The sequence below is a fragment of the Cynocephalus volans genome, chromosome 10, assembly GCF_027409185.1.
Source record: "Cynocephalus volans isolate mCynVol1 chromosome 10, mCynVol1.pri, whole genome shotgun sequence".
Lineage (NCBI taxonomy): Eukaryota > Metazoa > Chordata > Mammalia > Dermoptera > Cynocephalidae > Cynocephalus > Cynocephalus volans.
The window spans coordinates 125,799,652-125,819,513 of record NC_084469.1 but is presented as its reverse complement, the minus strand read 5'-3'; the positions used below and the strand labels follow the sequence as shown (position 1 = coordinate 125,819,513).

Genomic DNA, 19,862 nt, shown 5'->3' with positions numbered 1-19,862 from the left:
CAGTAAAATGGCCACCTTACATTTCATATATCACTTCACTCCACACAAAGTATTCATGCTTCCGTCTTTGGTTGGGTTTTAAAACAATTCTAGACAGTAGTCAGGGCACTACTATAATATTAATAACTAAGTAGCTTGAACAAAGCCATGATTGGTAAAGTGTTTCTTCTAACTCCTAGTCTGTTCTCTTTCCTACATACCATTGCACATGGGGTAGAGAATAAAGATCACTACTGAGAGAATCTTTATAGCAGGTAAAAATTGGGAATCTTAACACCCAACAGAAGAAAGTGACTAAGCACAATATGTTAGATTATCAGTATGGAATACAGACAATGAAGAGGACAAGAATGTAGATTGTTGTTGATATAAGAAGGTATGTATATTTAAAGAGCAGTTTATGAATATCTGAGCAGATAGATTCTGGGAAGTTTTGGCTAGAACACATCCAGCTCTTTGACTTCTGCTGCCAACCATTTACTTCTTTGAGCCAAGCAGGGGCCCAGCAGGCAGGTCTCAGAGGGAGTTAGAAAGGCTGAGCTCCAGAGAAAATGCTAAGAGAAATTATGGAGGAAGAGGAAAGACCTAGAGGATAGAACCAATATACTTGACATACAAGCAGTAGAAGTGCTAGAAGGGGGAAAAAAGACAGAGGAAGGGTTATCAGTCAGGACAGGCTAGGATTGGATTATAACAGTCCCCATAAGCTCAGTAACTTAGCTCAACACAGTTATTTTTTCCCATGCTGTGGTATGCAGTACAGTTGATAGGGGGACTATGCTCAGGGATCGAGGCTGACAGAGGCTTTGTCTCAACACCCACTTCCCTGATCACTGCAGCAGTGCAGGTAGCTTGGATGCATGTACATTACTTCAACTCACATTTCATTGGCCAAAGCAAATCACAAATCCATTCTAAACTTCAGAGGGAGCAGGCAAGCGCAGTAGTACTATATAGCTGGAAGGAGGAAAAGCTAGAAATATTTGATGAACAGCACTCATGACTTACCTGTAGGGGAAATAATGAAACACATAGAAAAAAACTTTCCCAGGGCTGGCTAGCTGGCTCAGTTGGTTAGAATCCAGTGTTAAGGTTCCCCGTACTGGCCAGCTACCAAAAAAAAAGAAAGAAAATTTCCCTAAAGAAGGAAGACTTGAGTCTGCCTATTGAAAGGTAAAACTGGTGAGAAAAGAGTTACCTAGTATGTCCTGGTAACATTCCTGAACTCTTAGGATGAAGAGAAAAATCTTTCAGGTTTTCCGGTCAAAGGAACACATTATTTACAAAGGAAAAAGAATCACATTGACAACAGAACCGGCTATTTGCAACAACAAGAAGCTAGAAGATGGTGGAATTTCATCTACAGACCACTGAGGATAAAAGGAATGCTACTCTAGAATCCTATACCCAGGCAAGATATTCATTCAGCTGTCAGAATAAAAGAAAGGTATTTGAGCATATGCAAGGATTCAATCTGTCCTCTGCTGTTCCCTGCTGCCTTGTCCTCACAGTGCCTAGACACTCTGCCCTTGCTGTTCTAGTACATCAAGGTCTCTGTTCACCTGTCACCTCATCAGAGGCCAAGCCTGACTACTGTATCAATTAGGGCACATGCCCACTCTGCTTGGCTTTTTCTTCACAACACAGCTTACAGCTTTATACTGTGTTCAATGTTTTATTATGAAAATTTGAAACATACAGAAAAGTTCGAAGAAGTTTAATTTAAGCATCTTATTTTTTGATGGATTTCATTTTAATGCAGATGTCAGTGCACTTTAAAATCTTCAGTATTTTCATCATTAACTACAGTTCAGTATTTGTTTTATCAGCCTGGAAAGTTCTCTCATCACTTTGTCAGTCAATTTCTGCCCCCACTCATACCCCCTAACGACAACCGCTCTCCTGGTTCTTTTCCACTATAGATTAGTTTTGCCTGTTTCTAGAACTTCATATAACTGGAATTATGTGTTCTTTAGTGTTCTTCACTAGGCATGTTTTTAATATTCATCCTTGTTGTTGCATGTTATTGCTGAGTAGTGTTTCATTTTATTCCATAAATATACCACACTTTTTAAATTCACTGTTAATGGACAGTGGGCTGTTATCGGTTTGTGCTTGTTGTGAATAAAGCTGTGAAGAACATTCCTATGAATGTCTATTTGTAGGCATACGTTTTCATTCCTTTTCGATAGATGAGAAATTGCTTGGGTCATAGGCTACATATATGTTTTATAAGGAACTACCAAACTTTCCCCTAAAGTAGCTGTGTCATTTTACACTTCATCAACAATATATGGGAGTTCCAGTTGCCCCACATCCTCACCAACTTGGTGTTGTTGGTCTTTTAAATTTTATTGTTTGGCATTTTAATGGACAAATGTATTAGTCTGAGTTCTCCAGAGAAACAGAACCAATTGTGTGTGTGCGTGTGCACAAATGCACGCACATATGTAAAGATTTATTATATGAAATTGGCTCACTTAATTATGGAGGCTGAGAAATCCCAGTCTGCCATCTGTAAGCTGGAGACCCAGGAAAGCCGGTGAAGTACTTTCAGTCTGAGTCCGAAAGTCTGAGAACCAGGAGAACTAATGATGTAAGTCCCAGGCCAAGGGCAGGAAAAGACCAATGTCCCAGCTCAAGCTGTCAGGCAACGAGAGAGTGAAATCTCCCCTTCTCTGCCTTTTTATTCTACATGGGCCCTCAACGGATTGGATGAGGCCTTCCCACATCGGAGAGGAGATCTGCTTTACTCAGTCTGCCAATTCAAGTGCTAATCTCATCCAGAAACACCCTCACACACATGCCCAGAAATAATGTTTAGTCAAATATCTGGGTACTCCATGACCCAATCAAGTTGACACATATTAATCATCACAGCAGATATGTTTTTATATATATACACAACTTCAAAAAGTTCATGGAAAGATTTGTATTTTAATTCTGTTTTTCCACGAACATTTTGAAGTACCCTTGTGTGTGCATATAAACACACACACACGCACAGTAAATTAATTTTAAGTGTCAGTGTGGCTCTCTTCTGATGTCTGCTTATAAGAAGTTTCTTGGCTCCTGGGGAAGCAGGTGAGCCCCAGGCCCTGTAACAGAACTATAGAGGCTAAGTCCAGAAGAGAAGTGTTAAAAGAGACAAAAGCCAGAACTCCAGTCCCCAGACTGGCTCACACCTCAGCAACTGATAAATCATGCACTGGTTTTCAGTTATTTATTTGAGTGACAGAGTGTGTGTGTATGTGTGTCTCTGTGGATGAAAAATGTGATACCTGTAGTAAGGAAATGTAAAAGAAAGTTGTCTCCTGTTACTCCTGATCTTCTATTTATAATAAATCCCATTTAATAAAATTTGTTCAGTCAAGTCCCATTTTATTATCGTGAAGCAGCACAGGGATATGACAGGGAAAGATCAAGGCTGGAAACTAGGATCTGAACAGTAAGGACAAGTCAAGGGGCTGGCGCTCTGAGCTCCTAGGTGGAGAGGAATCAACATCAGCACACGTACCCCCCAGGACAGGAGGCCAAGACTACACAGTGTGGCTTCCTTTACCCTCATTGCTTCTTTTGATTCTTCTACCTTTAGGTGATCCCAGAGACAGGCAGAACTGGGACAGCTGTTAAAATAGCGCATCAGCATCGGGAGGGAGGAGGAGGGGGTCAGGGAGGGAAACTGGAGCAACATGCAGCCAGCACATGGTCCTTCCCGAGAAATTAGGTCTTAAAGGAGACGGTTGCAGTTTAGGAAATGAGAAATGTATCAGTCCCTAGAGCATGAAAACTCTATATTGCAAGGTAAATGTTATAGTGAATTTTGGGAGAGTTCTTAGAGCCGCTCCCTAGAGCATGAAAACTATATTGCAAGGTAAATGTTATAGTGAATTTTGGGAGAGTTCTTAGAGCCGCTTGCCGCCGTCCTTCCTCAGTTGCTAAGTCAAATGGGAAGGACCTGGGTGAAGCTCGAGAGGCCCAGTTAATTTGATCCAGGAAGACGGTTGATGCACACGACCCTGTGAGCATTCTTGGGGTTGCTGTGGGTTCACCTGTTGGTGGGCTTAACTTGGCAATGTGCGAGCTTCCCTTTGACCTGGCAGTGGAAGGGGTCACAGTGGTGAGCACAGACTTGTCTTCTCTTGGGAGCTCTGGTCTCTGATATATTTGACTAGATAGCAAAGGATTCCCCACTTACCAAGGCACTGTGGCAAGACAGGAAGCAGCTGGGCTTTGACTGATCAATCTCTCTCCTCAGCTTTTCTGGCTGTATAAACATTGAGCTGATCTGATGACAGGAGAAGGAAAGTAAATTAAGTTTCCATTAGAAGTGCTGTCTTGGCTACTCTTGATTGGAAGAGGGGGTCCTGTAGCAGCATTTCCTTGGTAGAGCTACCCAGCACAGAATTGGGAGATTACAAATTCCTCACAGTACTGTCATTTATTATTCCTTCCTCATTTTGAGAAACTGGCAGGAAAGGACAAGGAACAAGGTAAGTTTCTTGCCTCTGCCTCAGTCTGGTAGGAGGAGACAATGGCTTGAGGTGAATAACTGTCAGATTTGGCCAGCAAGCCCTTCACTCTGTCCATGGCAAACATGTGGCAGACACAACTGAACAGGGCACTGGCGGGCAAGAGGAAAGCCGCTGGAGTGCTGGCTGGCTGGCTGGCTGCGCATCTGGCCTCCAGGGCATGACCAGACAGAGTCTGGTCTCAGAAGCAGTTAGGGAGTGTCCTGAAGACTCCACCTGTAGCTTTCTCTTGAAGGAAAATAAAGCGTCTCTTATCTACTCTTCCTGAGTGCTGATGAAGGTCTCTTAGGAAGTTTGACAAAATCTTGTGAACTGGATGACTTGGCAGAACTTTGGTTTATCTTCATTTGCAGGGCTGATTTTGATTCTGTGCAGACTTTTTTTCCAAAATGGAATCAAAATTTCCTAGATATTTTAACCTTCAGATAGCTCATAAATATCACAGTGTTTATCATTCCATAGGACTGTTGGTGCTGAATCGTGACTGGACAATTACGAGAAAAGATTGGGGCAGTAGAGTGGTAGAATCCATCTTGATCATCAGATGACCTTTCAGGAAAGAAGGTGGGGACATTAGTTTTCTCCCCTTAGCTCTCCATATTTTTCTGTTCCTCTTACTTTTGCCCTTTATTTTCCATTTTAAAGGCAATTTGCAAACTCAGCATCTTACCTCTAGTGCTGTAGGCTCAGTGCCAAATGGAAAGCAGAACTCTGTTCTTCCACATTAACAGAATTCCCAGAAAAAAAATGATCCATTGTTTCAGATTATGGGATTATCCAGCAGCATGGGTACTTAAGGAGAAATTGCTGGGATAATGCAGAAGTTTGAAAATGAGTATTTAGTAATACCTTGTATTTGTGTTCCTTTTGCCATGTAATTCCTCCTCCTGTGCTAGCCAGCCAGTAGCACAGCAAGGTGGGCAAGGGCACAGACTCAGTGGTCAGATCCCACAGTGGTCAGTGGGAGTTGTGTGCTGGCTTTGGCTTTTAATCTTCTGCGCCTTGATGTTCTCATCTGCAAAGTAAAGTTAGTGGTAGTGCCTACTTTGTATTTATATATAAGGTAAGTGAGAAGACTTGTGAAGCACAGTGGCTGTCCATAGTTCAATAAATGCAAATTATGATATGCAAGATAGGTGCTGTAGAGGTTAAACAGTGACTGTTGTTTCCACATTGGCAGTATAGAAAATGCCAGTAGCAGTGCACCATGCTCTAGAAGTTCGAAGGAAACAGCGATGACATCCAGCAGAGATAGGTAGAGAGGTGGTGGCCACTGGCTACCCCCCAGCAGACTTTTCTTGGCCTGTGGCCAGTGTACCCTTGCTTAGGCTCCAGCTGTTTCATCACCCTAGCCCTTACGCCACCTAAATCCTTCCTCCAGCCCTCCTGTTCCTTCCTCCTCATTGAATGCTGCCAGGCTTCATGACAGTGGTACCACCCTACATTTGATTAGCTTCTTTTCAGCCTACTTTCATGTTTCTAATCTCATTTAATCCTTGCAAGAGTGAGGGAGATTCCTCCATTTTTCAGATGAGGAAACTGCAGTCCAGGGAGGGGTAAATTACTTGCCAGGGTCTTGAGGCTAGAAAACCCAACTCCCCTTGCCATTTCACACTCAATAAATAGACCCTGAGTCATTTCTTGAGCCTTACAAAATAAAACAAAAACACCCAGAGGTCGATGATGCAGGTGGTAGTAACCCCGCTTTAGTTAAGTGTAGGTTGCAGGGCTGGCCAGTTAGTTTACTTGGGAGAGAGTGGTACTGATAACACCAAGGTCAAAGGTTTGAATTCCCATACTGGTCATCCACCCCCCAGCCCCTCAAAAAATAAATCTCATAAAATGTAGACCTCTTCCTACTACAGTGGTGCTTTCTCTTCAGAGGTAATATTTCTCACCTATCTCCTTAAAACTCTGTGGTCAACTCTTTTTTTCCTGATGGAAAGACTTTAGATGGGGAGCTAAGAAATCTGAGTCCAGCTGTTCTCCACCATCCCAGTTGTATGACCTTGCGTGACTCGATGGCCTCCCTGGGGCCTGTTCCCTCATCTGAACAATAAAGGGATTGCTCTAAACCTGTGAGTCTCCACCATTGTTTTTTTCTAGGACATAAATGTCTGGTGACATTCCTTTGTAGACTTCCTTGTTGGGTGGCCTACATCCCAGCACCTTAGTTGTAACTCAACCCCCTCCCTGCACTCAAGGAATCACATTGGAATACAGGGAAAGTGAATGATGCTATTATAGGGATAACTTTTAATCTGTTCTGAGTTATCAGAAAAATAAGTAACATGCAAGGTGTAAGGCTTTTTATTAGTAACAGATCACTTTAATACTTCACAGTGAAAGTGTCAGGGCCTGGTGTTGGGGCCTGCTCCGGGCACATCCCTCCTGGCCTGCTGCAGCCCCCAGTCCTCAGCGTGCTAACTTAGCAGGTTTAAAGTACAAGTATCCTATAGTGTTCAAAGTACTGCAAAATCTTGGTCTTTTGGAAAAACCCCTGTGTGAATGCACAAAGACTGAGGTTAGATATGAAGAGCATCTTCACGCTGAGATGCAATTTTTCTCATCTCTCCATCAAGGGTGTGACACTGCATCTGCACATTTCTACACTGGGCTAGAAAATAATCACCTTGGCGTGTTTTAGATCCAGTACTGCCAGAAAACTGGGGACAGAATGCCCCCACCCTCAGGTTTCTTTTTGGCCTTCTGGTTTTGCTACTAATGGATTTATAGCCACCCAGAGGTCAGCAATACAGCCCTTCCTCAAAGCTTGGCCAGAGTCCTTGGGTTGGTAGCATTTCCAAGGCTTTTTAGCTGAGACACTTAGATGATAAGAATCTTTGAGGAAAGGGGTGGGGGAATGCGGACTAGGCCAAGAAGTCAAGTGTCCACTTTGTCCATAGTTAACTGGACCCTGAATTTTCTGTCTGGTCCTGTAGTTGAGCATTGTCACTTAAAAAAAGGATTTGGAGAGGACTAAGCAAAGTGCTGTGCTGGCTGCCTCCTATCTCTCAGCACCACCCCGCTGCCAGAGCCATGGCTTTCCGTTCAGAGTTAGCAAGGTGCCCACAAGAAGGACACCAGGGAAGGCGTGAACTCCTCCTCTGACCTAGAACGGCTAACAGTCAATTTGAGTGTTGGACTTTTACCTGTTCCATAAGAAATGTTGCTGACAGTTATTACCAGCGTCAGATAAAACTGTGTATAGAAAATTTTGACTGAAAATTAACAGAAGAGCCAAATCTTCGCAACCGTAGTTAGATGTGCTGGATTAGGAAGTCCAGATGGGCAGGTAGGAATCATAAACAGAACAAGGAGAAGCTGTGGTACCTGTAAGTTGATGCAGACAAATAGCTTTTCAACAGCAGTGGATCTTTTTGGTAGAATTTACATGGAAAAGAACTGATCCATTTGAAAATCATTCAATAAGAGTAAAATGGGAAAAATCGGAAACAGTTCATCTGTGTTGTATAAAAAGAATAGATCCAAGGGATTAGGTTTGCTTAATGGAGTTCAACTTAGAAGATTTTTGATCAAAATTCACCTATGCGGGCTGGCCTGTGGCTCACTCGGGAGAGTGTGGTGCTGATAACACCAAGGCTATGGGTTTGGATCCCATATAGGGATGGCTGGTTAGCTCACTGGCTGAGCGTGGTGCTGACAACACCAAGTCAAGGGTTAAGATCCCCTTACTGGTCATCTTTAAAAAAAAAAAAAAATTTCACCAATGCTGATACAATTCCGATGAAACTCTCTGGGAGTTTATTTCCAGCTTCCTTGGGAATAAAACAGCAGGAACACAATACACTTTTATTCACCTGGCACCGTGAAACAGCTGTTTCTTTTAGTGGCATTTGGCCCAGGCTCACGTGGCATTCAGGAGCACTCTGGAGGGCCACCCCTCTGCTCCCACTTCTCAAAGGACAGCTGCCTTAGCGACAGGGGCTAGGCAAAGGGTACTCTGGGTGCAGGATGGAGGTGCTGCTGGGCTATGAGTGGTGAGGGATGGAGGTGTCAGTGACTGTAGGGATTCCCACGGGTGATCCAGCCAGGTGGTTTTTAAGGGCTGTGAGGAGAAGAATATGAAACTTTTTATTATTCACAGACTGATTATTCAGGTGCCCTGATTGATGCCTCCCTGTCCCTGTCATCTACTAGACCCACTTGAGAAAGGGTCTAAAAGAAAATGAAACTCAAATCAGGTGTCTGACCTCTGCTAAATGTTAGAGAGAGGCATATGACAGTCAGAGCTCTGTAGAAAGCCAGGAGTCAAAGGCCGTAATAAAAAGGCAGAATCTTCCATGACTTAGTGAAGGACAAGTCAGGTCTTAGGGTCTATCCAGAATGTCATTCTCCACATCAACTCTGACCTCACGTGGCTGTAGTCATTTGAGCATGTCTACATTTATTGTGGTTATCCTGGGTTTGGAGAAAACATTTCATCCTGTTTTTCTGTCTTTCAGGTTTCAAGTGCCCCATTTGCTCCAAGTCTGTGGCTTCCGATGAGATGGAAATGCACTTTATAATGTGTCTGAGCAAACCTCGCCTCTCCTACAACGGTAAGGGCATGACATGCCATGCCAGCCTCCCAAGCATCAGTCTGAGGAGCCTCTGATGGAGGGGAGCTCTGTGCACTATTATCACCCCACCTTCCAGCAGGAATGCCTGAGTGGTGGTGAGGAACCACACTCTTCCGGGGAGCCTTGCTGTGCAAGTTGGAGGGGAAGAGAAAGGAAGGCAGTCCCTGGGGGTCAGGTCCGAGCCCTAAGAAGGCTCTCGGTTGCTCAGTTAGTCCTCTGCCATCCACACCCCATTCCCTCACCCAGTCTACACCTGACCATGTTAGGCCCCAGGATAGCCGCACTCACCCCGAGAGTCAACAGAAGGGCCCAGGGCAGCACCGAATCTCCTTGGAGAGGGGGGAGTCTGTGTGTTGGGGGTACATACAGAGTACTGGCAAACACCTGACTCAGCCCTGTGACTTTCCACAGCAGAGAGCTTGAGGGAGTGTGATACATGGACACGCATTAGGGATTAAAAATATTGATGCCTCATTGCTCCCCCATGGCCATATTTCCTCCTACCTTGGAGGCTGCCAGAGAGCTGAGCACTGAACACAGTGAAGCGGGTAGGATCACGGGGACAGGGGATTCCGTGACACCCAGGTCACCCTAACATAGCACCTCTGGGGACAGAATGAGTATGAGCATCTGCCTGGTATGCTGTGGGTGAGGATTTGGAGTCCAGCTGATCCAAGTTCAGATCTTCCCCTACCACTCACTGACTGTAAAATCTTGGACAAGTTGTTCAGCTTGTGGGAGCCTTGGTTTTCTGGTTCATAAAATGGGGTAGCAAAACTGGGTTCATAGAATTGTCAGAACCAGGTAAGAGGTTACACATAAAAGAGCCCAGCACAAGGTCAGTGCTCAGGATGTTACAGCTGCCATGAAAGGTGGGGACCATCCATAGATTTCTTTGTGCAGTTTTCCAAAGTAGACTGTCTTCTCTCAGTGTTGCCCAGCCTGTGCCCCTGGTGCTCTCCGCTTTTCCATCCCATATGTTTAGTTTGGCCTCCAAACCATGTTCCTCTACAAGAACAGGCAGTGGGTGTGAGGGGGTGCTCTCCAGCCCTGGCCACCTGCTCAGGTTAAAGCCGTAGCAGTGGTTAGGAAATGAGTTCTGGGACTCCTGAGAGAGTCAGGACTGGATCGTTCACTTAACTCCCATCCTGGGAACACTCCTCACAGACCTGTCCTCCCCACACAGCATTAGCCTAGGGAAGACTCATGATTCCAGAGTGTTCCTGGGAAATAAATCTGACGAATCTGATCTACTCACTTCTCCTGAAAACACATCCTACTGTTCTCTTTTCTCTTAATTATTTGCTCTGCCAAAAGATTCTGGATGCAGGTGGTATGTTACCTGCTTGTCTCAGCTATGTGATAAACTTTGCTTGAGCTGGAGGACCAGCTGCAGGGCAGGTTATATCCCTGGCTCTGCCCCAGCCTTTTCTTCCCTTTTATGTCCTATCCAGTGCTTGGGAAGCCCCTTTCCTCCCCAGTGGACAGCCTTTCCTTGTCCCCTGGGGACTGACTGGCACCATGTCCCTGAGTCTGTTCTCACATGGGCTCCAGGCTTCCTGTCAGCCTTGTCCCATTGCATTCTGTTGAGGATGCTCAAGCTCAGCTTTGTCCCTGTTAGCCATCTCTGCTTGGGACCATGGAGGGAGAGGAGGCTCCCCTGCCTCTCTCAGCCCTCCCCAACCACAGCCTCAAAAACCGTATTCACTTCTTGCCCACACGTGTAGAGACCTCATGAAGATCTCTTTTTGTCCTGTGTGTTACTGGGGAGTGTGCTCTATAGACACTGCCTTTGCTGTAATAAGGACACAAAGAAGCCTCAGAGGGGGCTCGGCCTGAGAGAAGTTGGCTCTTGGAGTCAGTCGTCAGCTGTGCAGGCCAGAATGCTCTTGGGGCCACCCTGATGAAGAGTTGCCCACACACCCATGCGGAGAATGAGGAAAGTGAGGATCTCCAGCTCCTCCCCCAGAGAACTGCCTGTGTTACCCCAGGTGTCCCACGTCCTCCTCAACACTTGAGTGCCTGGTGCTGCTGGTCTGTCTCTTCCCCACCAGCAACCTTAGGGAAGGGCCCAGGCAACCAGGCCCAGCTACCCAGATTACCTGCATAAACTACACTCTGGGTCCCCTTAGAGGAAGGGGCTGCTTGGCCAGCCAGCCTGAGGAACAGTCACTGCTGTTCTTGTTGTATGCCTAGTTTTCCCCTCATCATCTAACCGGGAGGCCTCCTTCTCAGCAGGTGGGTGTGTATGTGCACATCTGTGTGTATGTATGGAAACTAGAGGCTTTAACCTCCAGGATCCCTTTGGGCAAAAGCCAGTCCTTGACCACCAGAGGCAGAGAGGCCAGTTGTCTCCAGTCCTATCAGTGGACTTTATCTTAAGGTGATGAAGCTGCTTCAGAAACAATGCCCATCGGTGTACACTGTTAACGTGGTAAGGAGGCTTTGGTGGCACGAACTCCTCATAGTCAATCTTTGTCTTTTCTGAAGACACCTAAACCTTCCAGGTGATAGGCAGCGTGTGCTACCTGTGGTTATTGTGTGGAGTAGAAGTCTTCAGAGGAGACCAGGGCCCATTCCAGTTCAGATACAGCTCAAAGTTTCAGGGGCCATGGGCCAAAGCTCCTGAGACAGGAGCACTAGGCTTATTTTGGTCTTATCAGTAACTTGTTTCACCTATGATATATCTTCATCCCAACCTCACCTGTTTCGTGTTACCTTTTCTATTTGAAAAAAACAAAGTGAGGAGACAAAGAGTCTGTTCAGTATGAACTCTTGAAATCTTTCTGGGTTAGGAGCAAGGTGGGGCTTTCCTAGGGGGTGGAGAGAGAAGTTCTCTTTTCTTCTGAAGATTCATGGTTACACCTGGTCACTTCCCTGGAAACACACGCACATGCACACGCACACTTTCTGCAGTTGCTGGCATCGATTGGGGAAATTTTCAGAAAATTTATGATGGTTATATAAGATGAAATTTAGCTAACCACCAAAGGAAAAAAGTAGAAACCTCCTAAATGAGACAGACAGAAAGTAGTATTTTTCTTATTATGAGGGTTGGCCTGAGCTGTGGGTTGGAAGGCCTCCAGTAGCTGCCTGCCAGATTTAAAAAAAAAAAAAATGTGGGAAAGACAAGACTAGTTTAACTGGTTCACCCAGTGCTCAAAAGAAAAGTGAAGACCAACCCCTGGTGCTCCCAGAGCATGTACCTGGCTGGGGAGGCTGTTAAGTATGCCAGCCCATGCTGTAGGGGACCCCAAAGCACTGACTGCTGAACTCCTTGTCCTCCTGAGCACCTTCCATGGGCAGCCCTAACCCAGGACTCCTGGAAAGTGAGGACGCTGCTCAGGAGAGAGGAAGGAGGTGGGGGCCCATTTTTGTGTGTCAAATGGTCAGCTTGAATGGGTCCTTTCATTTTTCTACCTTTCCAACATCTCCATTTGTGGCTCTGAGACCAGGGCACCTTGCCCTGAAGATACACACTTGCTTGTTGACCATCAAATTGCTTGGCTAGCAGAACAAGCCTCGAGATGGCAGTCTGATTTTGTTCTGAACAGACAATAATCATAACACTGTGGGGTCATACAGGTGTCCAACTGTCCACTGAAGGCTTAGGGAGCACTGGTTCCAAGAGCAGCCAAGAGTCCTGGGCCCAGGGAGGTTCTGGTGGGGGCAGGTGCATTTGCCAGCAGAATCAAGGAGAGCTCGGCAGCTGTCCATGCTGCTTCAGGAGACTCCCCTGCTCAGCTTTGTTCTGGGGTGCAGGCCCATGCCCACCTACTTAGGTCATGATGCCCTCCCCCTCCTCTCTGCTGCAGGTCATTTCCCTCATCTTTAGGGCTCTTAATCTGCTAGATGTCACACAACCTTTCTTTAAGGGAGAAAGAATTCACGTAAAAGAAGAAATGCCCTGAGCTGGCAGACCTGTGTGAGCAGTTGCTTATGTGTCCTCTGCTCTCGGAGACCCTGTGGTCCCCATGGAAGCACCCAGTCCCACATGGGGCATTGCCTGGAACTATTGTGACATGCTGGAGCAGCAGCTAAAGCCTAGCTGGACTCAGACTGTGGAGGTGGTCTGCCCTGATGTTCCTCCTACAGGATGGAGAGGGGCGGCGCCTCGCCCAGGCCTCCCAGCACTGCTGACTAGCTGCAGTGAAGGCCAGATTGGCTACCACCAGGTGTAGGAGGAGCTGGGAGGGAGGCCTGCAGGGGCTTCATACAAGTGGGGAAACCCGGGGCCGGTCCGTGGCTCACTTGGGAGAGTGTGGTGCTGATAACACCAAGGCCGTGGGTTCGGATCCCATATAGGGATGGCCGGTTAGCTCACTTGGAGAGCGTGGTGCTGACAACACCAAGTCAAGGGTTAAGATCCCCTTACCGGTCATCTTTAAAAAAAAAAAAAAAAAAAAAAAAGTGGGGAAACCCGAAGCAGGTGGCCAAAGGAGAGGGGACTGTGTGGGGAACTGCTGGGAGTCCCTGTAAATAGGAAGTGCTCCAGGCTGAGCTCACCCCTAAAAGTTGGCTGTCCTTACTGTAGCCCAACTCTCCCAAACATTGGATTGCACCTCACAGTGCAGAGGTGTTGGGATGGCACGCTGCTGGTAGGGCACACTCTCTGCTCAGGGTCTCCTCTTTGCCTGAGAGCAGAGCACCCCAGATTTCCTGAGAAGGGAGCTATCAAGCTGGCATTGGTGGCACTGCCCCATCCTATCTCTTGGCAAACCAGGCCAGCAGCTCTGCGCATGCTGAAGAGGCTGCAAGACCAGGAGCTCTTCAGCATCTAGGCTGGAAATGAGGCCAGGGGGCGGCGTGGGCTTCTGCATCATTTGCTAGGGGTTCTTCCTCTGGCTCCCACCTTCCCTCTTGTTGGGGCCTTAACTGCCACCAGGCACAAGGGAAATGTCTGTATGTTCCCACTCTCAGCTGCTCACTCCGAGCCTTCCCTCCCAGCCAGTGGGCAGAAATGTGTCTGTAGCTGTTCAGACCATCCACCCCCTCTTTGCCACCAGCAGCTCTGATCCCTTGGGGAATGCTGCCAGAGCTCTCTGCAGGGCACTTTAGCCCCAGCATAGTGCAGGGCAGCTGGCAACTCCCTCAGTCTGGCCTGCTCACTCTGAATACCTAGGTTACCCCACCCACCTCGAGCCCCCACGCACACATTCACAAAAAGGGAAAGATTTGAAGCTGCCTTGAGATTAGCGGTGTTTTCCAGCCCAAGGGAAGACACCCATATGGCCTGGTCTTTTAAAAAGGAGACAGAGAGGCCAAGTGGAGGGAGCCTGGGTTTGGGAGTCAAGGCCACTTAGCAGCTGCATGAGCTCATCCAAAGACCCCCAGTGGGTCTTTAGGATTCATTGAGATGTGTCTGTGAAGTTGTTGGCATGTAGCTGTCCAAAGAAGCTAGGTCTTTTTTATCTCTTCCTCCTATTTCTTTTCTTTGACAAACAGCAGCTGTCAGAGCACTATGCCTGGATCTCAGGGAGGGGGCAGGAGGATGCCATCACCTCCACCCCCAGCCTATCACAGGCGTCACACCTCCTGTCTTGGCTCCAGAGAGCTTTCCCTGCCGTTCTGGTCTCGTTTGAGGGACAGGCACTGGCACCATCTAGCAACACCCCCAGCCAGGCCAAACACACTTCCAGACTTCCCCTTGGGCAGTGACATTGATTGGCTTTGCACACTGGTGCCAGGAAGCTTGAGAAGGGCTTAAAAGGCAGTAAGAAAAAGGTAGAACCCAAAAGACAAGCAGGAAGTTCAGCTTTGTTCCTGTGTTCTTATCAATCAGCATTTGTTGAGCCCTTCATCTGGGGCCTGGGGATGCCAAGCCAAAGGACATTTGAGTCCGTCTCCAGTGTGGCCTCATCTTGTGCTGGGCTTGGGGTCCTTGGCTTTGTGCTGCAAGGCCATGACTCCTCTTTAACAGCAAGCAGCAGGCTCCCTCCCATTGGATGAGTGTGGAAGTCTTGTAGGAACTGGTTGATAGCCAAGCTTTAGCTTCAGCCATTTCCACCCCCCTGCTAGGATCCCAGGGACATCTGGGGGCTGCTGATTCCCATAGTTCCAGGGACTGGGACAGGAAGTTTTGCTCAGCCCACTCAGACCACTAGCAAGTGGATTTGTGCTCTTCCTGCTTCTGCTGTAGAAGAATGCTGCTCCTTGGGCATGTGGCTCGATGTAGGCACCACTGGCTTCCCCATGCTGTCAGATTCCAAGCCTCTGACTCCTCCCGATCCCTGGGAACCTCCAGGTGGCCTTTTACAGCCAGTGGCTGGTCCCTGTGAAATGTGCTCTCTGCCATGTGCCAGCCCAGTGGGACATCTGCACTGTTTAGTTCTTCCCACCAGTGCTGTGGACCCAGGCTAGCTGGTAAGGTGCAACACTGCACCATGCATAAAACTGCTTGGTGACGTGGTGAGGAAAAGGCTGCATCCAGCCTCCATGTGCTCAAGTCTGAGTCCTTGAGCGTGTGCACACTCCACCCTGGGATAAGAAATGAATGGCCCTCGCGTCCCCTGCCCTTTTCTCTTCCCCTAGTGACGTTCAGTGTGAAAAGAGAAGAGTCATGTCCAGTCTGGTAGGAGAAGAAAGCCTCTAAGCCTTATCTCCATATCTGCTTCCATGTGCCCTCCTGGAGCTGTCACAGACAGAGAGAGCACAGCGATGCAGAAAGCTGTTTGGGACCCAGAGAATTCTACTTCGCCCCTGGGCTAACAGCTGAGTTGCCAGTCAGCAGGAGGGAGTGCAGAGCAAACTGCTTCAGAATCAATAATGTTGCCGTGCTCCAAGGAAATCATCAGGTGTGGGGAGGAAACTAAGAGCTGATGCCCAAACACTCACTGCATGGACAAGATGCACAAGACAGAGTGGGGAGTAAACGTCCAAGAACGCCTGCAGGTTGACTCTGCCTTCTTGAAGCTAGGCTATTTTCCCTCCCATCTTTATTGGGCTTTTTTTCCTTCAATGTTTTATTATGAAAAATGTTAAACATATAGCAAGGTTGAAAGAATTTTGCAGTGAGTACCCATGTACCCATCACCTGGAGTCTGCATTATGCTTTAGCTGCTTTATCACCTGTCAGTCCATCCACTAGTCCATCTTCTGACGCATTGTGGAGTAAAACGCAAATACCAGTTTGCTTCTTTATTGGGGTTTGTAATTATAAAAGTAATTCACATTCAAACAATACAAAAGTATGTAAAAATATTTTTCTTCTAATTCTTCTTTCTTCCACCACTATTAAAATGTGTGTATCCTTCCAGATTTTTTTCTGTGCCCACACAAACATTGTATATACACACAATTATTAAATACGTATGGTATGAGTTCTGGTCAAGATGGTGGAATAGATGGTCCCCAGCATCACTCTCTATCACAAATCAACCAATTTACAACTAAAAAATGTAACATCAGCCAAGCTGGGGCCTCTGGAGCTCAAGGGAAGAGGAGGAGAGATCTATGGAGTTCATGAAGGGGGAGAAGCCACGATGAGAGAAAGAAAAAACTGCTTGGAGCGTTTCGGGCCACAGCCACTTTAAGGCTGGAACTGCTGAGCACATGGAGCAGGAGCCAGCAGAAGCCACAGCTGTGCCCTTTGGATGGAGTTAGTTGGAGGTGGCAGGAGAGAAGAGCGCTTTGGTGGCCACCAGGACAGCAAGACCACTAATAGGGTTCCCGTGGACCCACGCAGGAGCAAGAAGCCAGAACAGCTGAAAAAGGGGAGCCATTCAGAGGCTGGTGAGTCATCGTGAGGGACCAGCGCAGGGCCTATCCCATGGGAGGTGTTTGGAGCATGGGCGGTGGGGGAGACAGGCGCACCGGGAGAACACTGGGACACAGCAAGCACAGCCAATCCACCCCTCAGTCAGCACAGGACCACTCAGAAGAGACTGGTCAGGAATGTAGAATTGCCTGGGGTGCAGTTTGATGAAAAGATTCAGGCCTAGATCAGAGTTTCCACACGACCCAGGTGCACCCAGTCTCTGGAGAGCTGGAAGTACCTATAAGGTCAACCGTTAAACCCTGAGCTGCACAAAAAATCTTCCCTAGGGAAACAGCAAAGCAGCAATTTAGCTCATCAACACGGCTCAAGTACTGGTTCCCACAGGAAGTTCCCCATTTTAGAAGTAAGCAAAGGACTAAAAATTAGTTCCAGCCCAGGCACACCATCAGTGCCTTGGACCACCAGCGGACCTGAGGTATGGAGCCAGGGACTGGACCCTCTGCCCACATCCAGGCACACCGCCAGTGCCTCAGGCTTGCCTGGGGGACTGGGGTATGGAGCTGGGGACCGGACCCCCCCACCCCCCGACAACCAGGCACACTGTCAGCACCAAGGAGCATGCCAAAAACAGCACCTCCATGTGGGTGGTCCACCACAGTAACCATGGCTGCCGCAAACATGGCTAGATGTCAGAACCACCACACAGATGGCCCGCCAGCCACTGGAGTGCATTGACACAGGACAGTCACTAGGAGAGATCAAAGAAAAGAATAGGATGTCTCTCTCCACAAAGCTCATTCCAGAGTGACAGAAGAAGCATCTGCTCTGTGATAATATTAGGGGACCTGAACACACCTTTCAGCATTGGACAGATCATCTAGGCGACAGATCAACAGAGTAACCATTACTTTTTCAGAGGGAGAGAAGAAGAAATCTAGTGTTATCAGTGGTGGGAGGGGGGAGGGAGAGGTGGATAGGGAGAGATTGAACAGGGGCATAAAGAATAAGTATAATTTGTAACAATATAAATACTAGTAGTATTGATTTGATCAAAATAGTCAACATTGAATCCTAAAAATATAATCAATTATGATTCAATAAAAAAATTAAAATAAAATAATGTTTATATTTCAATAAATAAATACGTATGGTATCTAGTGCTTTAAAACAATGGGATCATGCCCTTTATGTTGATCTGCCACTTGCCATGTTTGGAGTCTGGGGTGACACTCCAGTGGCAGACTGCATATTGTCCCCTTTTTCTGTCTTGAATCACCCTTTCAGGTGGGCTGTTGGGTTACCCAGGTGTTTACAGACAGGAAATGACCGCAAATTGTCCTGGTGGCTAAGAAGCTAAGAGTGACTTCTCTCACATTTCATGGGTACAGGGACTTAAGTATTGGTCCTATATGCTTTTTCCTCTGGGTTCTTGTTGGGGGCTTTGAGTCACCTTCTAGGCCATGAAGAGTCCTCATTTTGTGGGCCGCACATGTTTCCCCTTTCCCCCAAATACTCAGAGGGCACAGCTCTGCTTTCTTCACATCCACAGGCTGCTCTCTTGATAGTTCATCTATGGTTTTGAGAACTTCTGGGTAGTCTTTTGCTCACATTGCCTCTTTCACCTGCCCTTCAAATTATTAGTGGTAACCTGGGTCTGCTTTTGCCTTCTTTGGATTTACTCTAAACTTTGTTCCTCAATAGTCTCTTTATTCTGCATCTCTGTCCTAAACTGCCAATCTAGTCTTCAGCAGACTCCTGGAGGTCTCCATGAGCATGTCCTGGTGGAGATGCCTCGTAGACGCCTCCCATCGACCCTGAACTCATCACCCCCGGCCACCTTGTCCTCCTGGATTCCTCTTGGTGACAGTGCCTGCCCTTGCCTAGCTGCCCCCATTAGCACATGCATTGCTACTGCACATGGCACACCATCCAGCTCCTCCATCCATTCTCTAGTAGCTTCTGGAGGTGGCATCATTGTGCACCTCCAGTGTCTCTCAGCTAGCCAGACAAAACCCAGGATCTACAGCAGGACGTGAGTTTGTCCTTTGGGACTGGGTCTCCCCTCCCCCTGCCCCAGATCTCTTTGCACCTACCATAGCGAACTTTCTGCTGTTCCCAGGTGCACAAGATTGTTCCATTTGCCCGTAGTCTCCCCGCCACCCCACCAGAGTGCTCATCAAAACCTTCCCTGAACAGTCCGCACCCTGATTAGGCATCTTTCTGTACCCCTCTTATCTGGGCCTACACATCATAAGACTTGCTAGGAATTACTGTCCTGTGCATTTGGGTTTTCTTGTTCCACCTCCTCTCTAGCCTATGAGCTGCTCAAATCTTGAGACTGTGACTTATTCACTCTGAGTCGCCAGTGCACAGAAGGTTGTAGAAACTTAATAAAGGACTGTGACTTGGCTGTGGTGATCTCCCTGTTCTGCTTTGGCTTTTATAGTTGTGGCTTTGCTGAACACTCATTGTGGGCAGCAGCTTCCTTCACTCATTCTTTTTGGGAAAGGTTTTCTTTTTTCTTTTTTTTAAAAAAGTTGAGATGACATTCACATAACATGAAATTAACCATTTTTAAATGTACTATTTCATGGCATTTAGGACTTTAGCAATGTTGTGCCACCACCATCTCTATCTGGTTCCAAACATTCCATCACCCCAAAAGAAAACCCCTAGTGTGTTTCTACCTGAATGAAGTATCTAAATTAGTCAAACTCAGAAAACCAGAGGGCGGACTGTTGGTTGCCAGGGGGTGGGGGAGAGTGGGAAATGGGGAGTTGCTAATTGGTGGCCATAAAGTTTCAGTTATGCAAGGTGAATAGGTTCTAGACATCTGCTGTACAGCAGTGCCCACAGTTAACAATACCCTATTGTACACTTGAAAAATTATTGAGGGTAGACTGTGTGTTTATTGTTCTTACCACAATAGAATAAAAATTTTTGAAAAGGAAAACACCTCACCCATTAAGCAGCCACTCCCCATTTCCCCCAGCCCCAATCTACTTTCTTTCTCTGTGGATTTGTCTCTTC

General features: G+C 47.1%; 1 protein-coding gene across 2 annotated transcripts in view; it reads left to right on the top strand.

Annotated features, from left to right (window-relative positions):
• The window catches only part of ZNRF1 (zinc and ring finger 1), a 105,150-nt gene that overhangs the window by 78,787 nt on the left and 6,501 nt on the right, over window positions 1-19,862 (top strand). For both annotated transcript variants that reach the window (XM_063111677.1, XM_063111676.1), the window contains exon 2: window positions 8,999-9,094. In XM_063111677.1, coding sequence (XP_062967747.1) covers window positions 8,999-9,094 — 96 coding nt within the window. The remainder of the gene's footprint in view (window positions 1-8,998; window positions 9,095-19,862) is intronic.